Here is an 11,672-nt window from a genome sequence, read left to right as displayed (position 1 = left end):
AAAAAACTTAAAAAAAAAAAAAACATATCCTGGTATAGGATGGATGGATGAAGAGTCCATTTATTTTGATCTGACGAGGTCTGATGTGTTTGAGTGCACCACTGACCAAAGGATGGCAGTGTTTTTCAAGTAGCCTACTGGTGCTGTACAGCCAAATATTGTTAAAACCCACATAACTTAATTTAAATATTTTGGCTTACGTCAGTGTAGTTTTACTTATGTATTACTAATTTTTTGTAGTCTCTCCCTTTCATATGTATGTAAATACAATTTTACAGGTTTATGTGGTGTATCTACACAAAGTCTACTCTAAAGTAAGACTTTGCATTTTAGACAACTGGCATTAATAGATTATGACTAGATAATGATGCTGCTGCACATTTGAATAAGCAAAACCCAAAAGACACATGTTCCAAAAACATGATTCACTGAAACTGAATTTGAATGCTCTACAAACACACTGCGCCTCCCTCCTCTAACCCTGCACACCTCCGTGGTAAACACACTCTCTGTCAAACCAGTTTGTCCTGTCTTGAATAGCCAAGACTGAAAGTCCAGGAGAATGTTGTGTCCTTTAAGTAAAGGCTCTTTTCAGCTTATGATGTATGACATGTTAGCATTTTTTTCAGTACATTTATATTAGTGAAAAAGACTGGTTTGCCCAATCAAATTATAGTCATTTATTGAAAAGTAAACATAGAAATATCTGTCAATAATATCTGTACAACAAAATAACACATAAAATCACATTTCACAGTTAGCAAAATCTAAAAAGTGTAACTTTTTATGTGCAACAAGTGGAGTTTTTCATGGCTATATAACTCATCAAATGAGGACATACATGTACATGGATTCAAAAAATCCAATGGTATCACTTTAAAGTAGGGATGGAAAATAGGCTAAAATATGTTGGTACTTTATTACTTATGTTTTGTTCAGCTTTCTGTACGTCCAGCAGAAACAAACAAGCTAAAAAGTCTGAGGTAAAATTTGTAATGTGGACAGATCCATCCTTATTCAGTGCTACCAGTGTAATGCTCCACATTAACATGTCAAACTTATTGCCAACAATGTTCTTTTAAAATAAAAAGTATACAGCAAACTTCACTTGCACCTGGATTTAGTTTGTTGTACTTCATTTTGTTTTTAGTTCAGTTTTAGTGCACGTAACATGTTAAAGCTGCTATAGTCCTGCATATTAATAAATGTAGTCCAGAACTTTTCTCTTCTGTCCTTTTATCAAAGCAACATGGTGGTGTATAAACATAACTATACTTAATACAATGAACTACTTTGTATCAGTACACAGTCATAACTAAGTACACTACTTCTAAATAACTCTTTGCATGTAAAACTACTGCACTGCTTTGTAAATTCAGTACATTGTGTGTGTGTGTGTGTGTGTGTGTGTGTCCATATTATATGTATGTACTTGTCGCTGGATTTGAGGACCCATCCTCATTTTCACCTTTGACTGATAAATTCTCTTCCATTTCTGCTCTTTTCCGCTGAGATGGCGCCTCACTGTATTCAGACTTTGTCGACTCCGGCCTTTTCATCTGAGACTTTGTTGATGGTGCCCATGATCTTTCTGACTCCATCCTCAAGCCTTGCTCTTGCCCTTCCCCCCAGGAAGGCCTTGTGTACAGCGGAAGCTTTGTTAAAGCGCCATCATAGCTTTGAGACCTGAGATGAGGCTGAGATGTTGCTGGTGCTAGTCTGCTGCGCTGAGAACCTGCCTGGGTGGACCCGTTGGAGGAGCGGACCACCATGTAGCGGACAGAAGGGCTCTTGTCTGCTGTGTGGGCTTTGATGGGGCATGCTGAGCTGATGAACAAACTGCCTCCCAGAATAAGCAGGATGGACGCTCCCAAGCCGATGTAGAGGCAGGCTCCAATCTCCCTCCGCTGAGCATCTGTGGAGACGCTGTAGAACTCGCTCACCACGGACCCAGCCGCCCACACTGTGGGAATCAAACACAGAAGCCCTGTGAAAATCAAAACTGCCCCTGCTGCTACAGCCATCTTGCCCTTAACCCCGCCTCCTTCATCATCCAAAAAGCGTGTGCACTTCCCTCCAATGAAGGCCAGAATGAGACCTGCGCCGCCTGTAGCGATGGCGAGGACGGTGAGACCCCTGGCGGCCTGTAGGTCTCCGCTGAGAGCAAGGACAGACTGGTAAGGGTTACACTGGATCAACCCTGTGCTCTCGACCACGCAGCTCATCCAGATGCCCACCCAGATGGTCTGGGAGGTGATGATGGTGGTTCCCACAAAGGCTGAGACCCGCCACATGGGCAGTAGGCAGCTAAAGATGACCCCTGCCCAACCCAGGAGGCACAGGGCGCTGGCCAACAGCTGCATCCCCATCGAGGACATGATGTAGAGGTGGAGGGAACAACACTGAAGGTGCTTGAGAAATCCTCACAGACCTTTGAAACGTCTCTGGTGGATTATTCTTTTGTGTGGAGCTTCTTTTGCTTTCCCTCCTGGTTGGTTCTGCTTCTCTCGTCAGTCTTTTTGTGAGCTTTTCTTTGTCAGTCTTTCTCAACGTGTGATGTTGCTGTTTTCATATGCCTCCATCTTTGTGTTTTTCTACAGCTATTTTCTTATTGCTATTATTTCCACAGTAGCAATGTCTGTCAAGTGTCTGTCCCAGCAACGCAGAGCCCTTTCCGGCTATTTCAGTTGTCTGTCTAGCATCCAGTACTTTTTACTTGACTCCAGTTGTGTCTCTGTTCAGCCTCGGTTCATTTGTTTGCAGCCTTCTTTCCCTCTGTCTCTGTCCCTCCTCCTCCTCCGTATCCCTAACTGCTGTTTCTCCTCCCCCCTCTCGCTCCCTGTCCCCTATCTCTTTATTTCTCTACCTGAGAGTGTTGTTTCTTTTCTGTCAACTGAGCGGCTGCCTGTGTAGTACTGGTCAGGTGTGGATGCACCACACCTACTCTATAGGGAAATAAAAGGGGGAGGAGGTTGACAGAAAAACCGAGAGAGAGAGTGAGAGAGAGAAAGAGAGAGAGAGAGAGAGAGAGACAGCTGTGACTGTCTGATTGTGTTTGTCTGACAAGATTATTTCGGAAAAGATAATCTTTGGATAAAGCAGAATAAATTATAGGCCTCTGAGTCTTAAACATGTTTATAAGAGTGACATTAATGAGGCACTGCAACGTCTATATTCTTTCACACACCATCTTTCTGCAGAAACACTGAATTGGATTGTAAATTTAAAAAAGGGGGAATCTGACTGGATTGATCGAAATACTTGTGTGAGCTCAGTGTGTGTGTTTATACACATACGCTGGAAACGCTTTTGTGCATGTGAATAATGCGTACGCACAGAATGTATTTGTGTACCAAAAGCAGAATGACGTGAAACACAATCACCTGGGAGAAAACCAGTGTCATTCTAACAGCGGCTACTGCACAGCAAAACCTGTTTACCACGCACACACACATGCACGCACACACACACACTACCTAACCTTTTAATCAAGCTCAAAATAATCTTTAATCCTGCTGTCCTCGTAAAGTTCAAAGGGATAGTTTTTGTTTCTATTAATTTTTTTCTCCCACAACATTATGACAAGCATTTTTACATTATTCTATACTTATATTTAAATGACACAAGACATCTCTTTATCTTGTGCAAAAGTTTACAAACCTGATCAGTTTTACAGGATAAAAAGAGGGAATACTACATGCACACACACAAACTCAAAGCATACATGAAGTTACCATTCAGTCTCTTTGTTTATTTAGGAACGTTTCTTTGGCAGGAAGCACACATTGTCACGCAACCTGTTTGTAAGGATTCTTTCTCATCTACACTTGAACAACCTGCATTGGTCATGATCGGGTTGTAGAAATCACGAATGATGGTGTTGGCGGTCCAGTAGACGGGCATAAGCACCAAGAGGCCTGCAATGATAAAGATGATTCCAGTGCACTTGCCCCCGACCACGCCAAGAAGGATCCCAAAGACCCTGGCGATGATGGCCATGATGATGAGTGCTCTGGCAGCCTGCAGGTCTTGAGGTTAGGCCAGGAGAGAGTCACAGACTTTGCACTGCATCTGGCCTGTACTCTGGGTCACACAGTTCATCCACAAACCCTCCCATATCACCTGCAAGGTGACGATGTTGGCACCAATGAAGGCTGTGACTTTCCAAGTGGGTAGACCGCAAATGATGATGCTCCCTAGAAAGCCAATGACGGCCAGGGCCAAACCCAGAATCTGTCTTGCACCAGACAACATGCTGAAGCTTCATTGGTCCCTTCAAAGAGGTCAAACTGTGTTGCAGAGAGCTGGAGTAATTAACCTGTGAGACAAACAAAAGAGCGAGTCAAGGTTTTTATTGCCCACTTAGAGGAGAAGCTGACAGGGGCTGCCACATATTGCAACATAGAAAATATGAAGTCCTTTATTTCCCCATAAGTAGCTTTAAAGTTTTTGAAATAATATTTTACACTGTTAGTATAATATATGTTGTTTATTATATTGTTCTGTTTCTTCATTAAAAGTTTATGATGTTTATAATGTTCAAACCTGAGACTCCATTCATTTTATGGCTACACTATTCCATCAAATGGAAATATTCTAGATGACTTTTGTACACATTTACCCCAAATTTTGACTGACGTTTGGAACCTCCACTAGAATAAGGTGTTGTGGGTTTGAACAATGTTTGTCTGCATAGCATTAGTTTGTAATGACTTGTCCACCAGCAGGCCACTACCCAGAACCCAGATATCACTAGTAATGATGAACAATGATATCAAACATTATTGATCCCTCCAAAGGAAGTACTAAGAAAATGAGCATTAATTAACATGTAAACAGAAACAATCACTGACCACAGTTAGTTTTTTCTTGTCTGTTTGATGGATTACGGCCAAAACAACCCTGCTCCTGGTTGTGTCCCCTGAGGCTGATTATACAGCCCACTCTGAGATTTATTATTATTTATTTATTATTTATTACTTGGGTTACGTGTTCTACCATCCTACTGACATACTACGGTCAGACATCCTCGAAGTGTTTGGTCATATGACATCAGACCTTGGAGTGGCCATGCCGGATGCAGCGTCACTGTATCTAGTGTTGGTGCTGTACGGCATGTAGGAGCAGTAGGAAGGTGGGATTCACTCCTCCACACAGATGAAACCAATCAGAGCACCGCCGAGTAGGAACAACACAGAGCAGGCCCAGCCTATGTAGATGGAGGAGCCCACCTCTCTTTTCAGATGGTTGCTGGTGCTGACCAGAATGCCAGCTAGGACACACAGAGCTCCACCCAGCAGACACAGCTGGACAATCTCTGCAGAACTTAATCATATATATATATATATTTTTTTTTTTTTCTCCCTATGGTGTTGTTTGCAGAAAAATGATTGAGACCATCATGGTTAAAGCAGTGTGTCAGCAAATTGTCTGCTTTGATACTTGCACTAACCCAGACATTTTCAGAAAAATGTATCCCATAGACTCTTTAATGTGGCATTTACACACATAATAGTTTAACACAGACCTTGGCCAATTTTCAGAAGAAACTTTTTTTTTACTAGCTCCAGTGCCAATGGATAGGCATTGCAGCAAATGTTGAACTTTGAACCTACCATGCACTGTCCTTTGAGAGTGCAATCTACTAGAAACTAGGAAAACCTTATTTTATGGTAATTTCAAAAAGTAAAGGTAAATTCAGCCTTTCCCTCCATTTTCATTGTTTCATCAGTATGCAGTCAAAACTGAAATGCATTTCTTGCTACAATATATACAATATATTATTACAACGTTTCCTTGCAGATCCGAAAACCCCCAGTCTACACGATATGAATACAACTTCAGCACCTTTTTTTTGGAGGAAGAGGTTGTCGAAGGCTCTAAGGGATCAGGTAGAGCGCCACAACAGTTGACCATGCCTCCTCCGAGGAGGGTGACGTTGAAGCCCACGAGGCCGGCGAGGATGGAATTTAATGTGAGGGCTCGTCCAGCTCACGTAAGACAGAGACAGAGGGAACCTTCAGCAAGATAAAAACTGGACAAGGTGTTCATTAAGATTTGATGATGGTGGGGCAGTCCATAAACTCTGAATTGAGGTTTTTGTGGTGAGAAGCAGCTTATATGCTCAGTTATGCTCTGTGTTGATGCAGAATTCAAAGTTCAATTTGAAATCTTTTGGTGAATTATTTGCACACATGCGCATTTCATTTTGTATGTGAAAGTGTGGAAACATTTCAATGTAATCCAGAATTGTACAGTGACAAACATTTACATGACTCTCGCATAATATTTATTCAAACTTTCATATTGACCTCCACGCTTTGCTGATTCCAACCCCCCTTATTTTCACTGAGGAGTATTTGTTGTTATGGATTTAATGTGGTAGACTCCTACAAGACTCCTAAAACACCCATCAGAACCAATGCTAGACCCCCCATCTGCCTGCCCTGCCCTCCCATTTAAAACAACATTCAGTTATGCAGCAATAACCTAAAACCACAATGATAATTCACTAAAAATACCTATTGTGACTCTGGAAAGAGCACTTATCGTCTTGTTTCTGCTGTAATATAGTATGTTGCTCTTGTCAGATGTTGTTTGCTGTTATGTTAATCAGATGACACAAAGATTACTAGAGATATGCAAACGTGGTCCAGAGAGAGGCAACTTGAGCTATTTGTAAATATTACAGAGAGTATTCAAACCCCTCTGAGCTATAACCAAATCAAGTTTTTCAGGCTTTTTAAAAACACTGAAATGACTGTTGTACTGTAGAGCACAGAGATTCTCAAAGTAACATATTTTTTTCTTCTCTTGGCATTATGTTATACATCTTTGGAGAGAATCTTTTTTTAATGCAAGTAACTTTTGTAACTTGCAATATGCAAAAGAATTGCAGAAAATGAATAGTGTGAGACAAACAAACAAACAAAAATACAAATATACAGGGTGAATTTATTGGTTTGTTAAGATACAAACATACTGTACATTCATAGTTTCCTCCACTTGACATGGCAAAGTGTGCAAAGCAACAGCAAACATATTGTTCATTACTCAATACTGAGGATAAAAGATGGGAAGAGGTTCATGAGTGAACTGAGACATTTAAGTTGTTTCCAGTACAATTAATCTTATTTCACAATTGTCATGTGATAAAAGAGTAATAATAACTTTTTATTTAGCTGGTTTCTTTCCAGAAAGTTGTCTCTGAAAATCTCAAAATCAGTGAAACTCTCTTGTTGCAAACAAAGACACTTTTCCTCACCACAGTGTAAAAATGACATCACTGGTCTTTAAAGGTGTAACTATTCTTGCAGCATTTATAATGTGTTCTGCACATACTAAAACACATCCTATAAACTCAGATCTCTGCATTAAACATTTTTTTAATGTCACATTATACAACTATCGGCTCAACCAGACTTCATTTTTTTCATTCTTCACTTTAAAAACAACCATAAACACTCTGGTCGTGCAACACTTCAATATGCTACACACTTTCATATTTTAGACAGATTAGTTGTCAAAAAGCATTTAACTAAGGTTGAAAAAAATGTTGAAAAAGTACCTTTTATTAAAGACTGAAGCAGAGAAAGTCCATCACAGTATAAACATAACTGCACATTTTCAAAATCAGCTTGTTTTTAACTTATAGCGGTGTACTCTCCTCCTCTCTCTCTTCTCCTCATCCTCAGCATCTGTAGGTGCTACACAACACCCCTCCACTGATGATGAGCAGAGCTCCAGATGCCCAGCCCACATATATGGAAGCCCCGAGCTCGCCCCTCCTCTCTGAGGTGGGCAGGGGGTTGTAGAAACCAGTGATGATGCTGTAAGCTGACCAGCTGACAGGAATAACACAAAGAAGCCCTGCTAATATAAACACCAGACCTCCAGCCAAGCCAATATTAGCTTTGGTGAGCCAGTCGCCACGAAAGAAGTTGGTGCAGCGGGCCCCGACCACAGTGAGTCCGATGGCCACCATGCTGACAGCGATGGAGACACAGATCAGAGCCCTGGAAACCTGCAAATCCTGTGGTAAAGCCAAAATGGAGTCATAGGCTTTACACTGCGATTGACCAGTGCTCTGGATCACACAATTCATCCACAAACCTTCCCAGAAGACCTGAGAGGTGATGATGTTCGCTCCAACAAAGGCTGTCACCTTCCACATGGGCAGTCCACAAATAAGAATGGTGCCAAGAAAGCCAACGATTGCCAAACACATAGCAACGAGCTGCGTCTGCATGTTGCCAAAAATCAAATCCAAGGCATGTATTTAAGTTTGCCACCAAGTCAAAGACAACAAAATCCACCTTCAGTTGAGCTGAAGATAATTTTGACCATAAGCTTTCACTCGACTGTAAAGGCAGCAGTGGTTGTGGTTTGCTGCGTGGTTTCGCGCTGCAGGCGTGAGAAGAAAGAGCAACAGGGAGGGGACTCTGACTCTGCTAGTTGGTGGATCAGATTTCCTTTTGACCTGATTCCTGCTCTATAAAGTAGTAGGAGGAGGAACCACTCATGTACAAAAGGCTGCTTTGTGAGCCAAAACAAAAGGTTCGGATCATAACTTTTAAATGGATTAAAGCACTAAGTTTAACCAGATTTTAATGAATGCGTGAACAGTTTCTGAAAGAAAACCTTTGCAGAAGTGTCATCCTGGTTTAAGAATAGTCCCTGTCCCAAAACTTCATGAATACTGGAGGGAATTCTCTAAACCACTTACAGGAACGGCTTGACATTTTGGGAAATAAGTTTCCTTGCTAAGAGTTAGATGAGAAGATCGATATGAAGCCACAGCCAGCAGCCAGTTAGCTTAGCACAAAGAGTGAAACCGCCTGGCTCTGTCCAACCCTAACAAACTACATCTACCATCATGTTTTACAGGAGGATATGTGGCAGACTACTTCTCTGCCAGATTGCTTGAAAAGATTAAACAAAACACTTTCGTCTTCAAGGTGGTGTTAAGTTTTGTTACCTTTGGACAGAGCCAGGCTAGCCATTTCCACTGAAGATATTTTTACATGTCCACAGTATAAAAGGAACAGGTGCAAATAAAATTAATGGCTGAATTTTATGTAGCCGCCTCAGTTTCAATGGTTGGTGTCAAATCACAGCCCCATTTGTGTAGTGCATTAACCTGACATTTCAGACAGGTTTCTGGTCTAGTGCTGGCTCATGGTCACAATCACACTGAGAACATTTATAGTTCTGTTTTTCTCAAAAAAAGTCTGCTGTGAGAAAAGGCCTATGAATTTAATTTTTAAAATCCCAATATTTAAAAAAAAAAAATTCATTGACAATAGTTTTAATTTCAGCTACAGGAGCTAGTTTAGTGTGTGACATTCAACACCTGTGCTTCATGTCAAAATGACTGAAAGACCTGCATCAGTTGCAAACACTGCATGTGGATAGTTAAGTCCCTGCAAGTTTCAGACATTTTTTGAACATTGACATTTTCACCCACCATTTGGACTCTTGCCAGAAAGTAGTTCCTGTTTAAACGTTGGAATTTACAGAGTTTTAAAAGTGGCACCTAACTAGTTTGAATTCAGCCAAGAATGCAAAAATGTTGTGGGCCACACCACCATCTTAAACCTTTGTAGTCTTCACTTGGAAGAAGAGTTCAAGAAAACCACACAGAAGAGCTATAGTGATCATATAAAAAACGTTTAATTAAAATAATCAGTAAAAACCTCTTGAAATCATTGTAAAAGCCATTTAAGAGTAGGACAAGATTGAAGATAATTTAAACGTAGGCTCCTCCACTGGCCGCTGTGCGCGGGGCAGAATATTTGACAGAGTATCCGCTATCCTTACGCTTCGGACACTGGCAACAGAGTAGAGCTCCTCCAATCAACAGGAGTCCTGCGGATCCCCAACCGATGAAGAGGGACGCTCCGAGCTCCCGCCGCTGTGGGTCGCTCAAAATGGGGTTGTAGAAGTCACGGATGACCGTGTTAGCAGACCATGATACGGGGATCAGGCACAGAATACCACCGACGATGAAGAACACCCCTGCAGCAATGGCTACCTTGCTCTTGGCCTCCTCATCTTCAATGCAGTTGGTGCATTTCCCCCCTGCGAGGGTAAGCAGGAGTCCCATCAAGACGACCAGGATGGAGATCACAACCAGGGCCCGGGCCGCCTGCAAATCAGAGGGGAGGGCCAGCATGGAGTCGTAGACCTTGCACTGCATCTGCCCAGTGCTCTGCATCACACAGTTCATCCACAGGCCCTCCCAAAAGGTCTGCGCTGTTACTATGTTGCTCCCAATGAAAGCAGACACCTTCCACATGGGCAGGGCGCAGATGATGATATCTCCCAGGAAGCCGATGATTGCCAGAAAGCTGCCCAAAATCTGGAGACCTGCAGATGACATAATGTTTGTCTCACGCTGAGCAGACTTAACAATGAAAAAGATTTCAGTTCTCACCTGCAGCTTTTATACCCACATGGTAGGCTGTGGTCTCTCCTGATTGGCTGTTTAAAATTGAAAACACCTGTGGTCATTAAATTAGCCCTATATTGCCAACCACATCTCCATGTTATATTCTTTTATTTAAAATATTCTTTTAATATATATTTTTCGCTTATTTTTTTCTTGTGACATTTGAATAAAGCATCAAAACATGGAGAAATGTCTCAGGTACATTTGTGATTTTTGTTTAAATTGCATGGATCAGTGTTATCGTTAGTGTTATTAGTAACACCTGTGTTTATCCTACTATGACAAGTCAAAAATGTATGCTGTGAGAAAGGCATTTAGAAGATTAAAAAAAATCCCACAATGAAGTTGGTTAACAGAAGTCTGGGAAATCCAGAAAGTAGTCTGATAACTTCAAGGTCTTTAAATGTGGAACAGTTTAGGAAAATATTGAGATAGTAGAAGTATCGACCGAGGACAATGTACAACATTTACATTTATAGGATAAGATAGACTTTATTTATTTATTTATTTAACAGGGACAATGCACACTAACAATACATACAAAAAATGGACAGTGTGCCAGAATTAGCCAAAAGGCTATTTTACATCTGCTGTCCCTGGACAGATCGTACAATGTCACACCTAAAAAGATAAAAGGATAATAATAGTACATAGAAGTTTAGTCCAATACAAGTAAAATTGACTATAAATGTAAAAAGAAACGATCAAGCATATAAACAAAAACAGTTGGTCAATATCAACATCAACACACATACACACACAAGCCACACTGTCAGTCCAACAACCTCATAGGCATAGCACAAGTGACACAAACAGGAAGGACAGGAAAGACAAGATAGCAGCAAGATGTTGTAACTACATGTACCGTTGACAGTCCTGATTACCTGTTAGCCACTTCTTTAAGTTAAATTTAAAAGAAACATAAGTTTTAAAATTCCTAATGTGAGTTGGAATGAGGTTCCATTCACGAGCAGCCCTGACTGCAAAAGCTGTTTGGCCGAATGCACTTTTCCTCAACGGAACAATGCAGTCACCTCTTGCTGCACTCCTTGTGGATCTGTAAGCATTTGGTACTGCGTTTATTGATTCCATCATTCTAGTTACAAAAACCACCATTGTGCAATGCTTATAAAATTCAGTAAGTCACAAAAATGAGAACTTTAATGAGTAAATTTAGGTTTTTATTTTGATTACAGGGGCTTGTGCTGTGTGTGCTATTCAC

At 41.1% G+C, this 11,672-nt stretch overlaps 3 protein-coding genes and 1 pseudogene across 3 annotated transcripts; all 4 read right to left on the bottom strand.

Moving 5' to 3' along the window:
• Window positions 1-496: 496 nt before the first annotated feature.
• On the bottom strand, window positions 497-2,931 carry LOC120543644 (claudin-4-like). Its single transcript, XM_039776785.1, has one exon. It carries the CDS (start codon window positions 2,376-2,378, stop codon window positions 1,419-1,421), a length of 960 nt encoding a protein of 319 aa, XP_039632719.1. The 5' UTR covers window positions 2,379-2,931; the 3' UTR covers window positions 497-1,418.
• LOC120544330 lies at window positions 2,855-4,254 on the bottom strand (annotated as a pseudogene).
• A 2,680-nt stretch (window positions 4,255-6,934) lies between these two features.
• LOC120543643 (claudin-4-like) lies at window positions 6,935-8,620 on the bottom strand. The gene has a single exon (XM_039776784.1). The coding sequence runs from the start codon at window positions 8,246-8,248 to the stop codon at window positions 7,691-7,693; it is 558 nt and encodes a 185-aa protein (XP_039632718.1). The 5' UTR covers window positions 8,249-8,620; the 3' UTR covers window positions 6,935-7,690.
• Window positions 8,621-9,648: 1,028 nt separating this feature from the next.
• On the bottom strand, window positions 9,649-10,423 carry LOC120543642 (claudin-like protein ZF-A89). Its single transcript, XM_039776783.1, has one exon. The coding sequence runs from the start codon at window positions 10,379-10,381 to the stop codon at window positions 9,749-9,751; it is 633 nt and encodes a 210-aa protein (XP_039632717.1). The 5' UTR covers window positions 10,382-10,423; the 3' UTR covers window positions 9,649-9,748.
• Between the last annotated feature and the right edge of the window lie 1,249 nt (window positions 10,424-11,672).

The sequence above is a fragment of the Perca fluviatilis genome, chromosome 16, assembly GCF_010015445.1.
Source record: "Perca fluviatilis chromosome 16, GENO_Pfluv_1.0, whole genome shotgun sequence".
Taxonomy (NCBI): domain Eukaryota; kingdom Metazoa; phylum Chordata; class Actinopteri; order Perciformes; family Percidae; genus Perca; species Perca fluviatilis.
The sequence above is the reverse complement of the archived record's forward strand: the minus strand, read 5'-3'. Positions and strand labels throughout refer to the sequence as shown.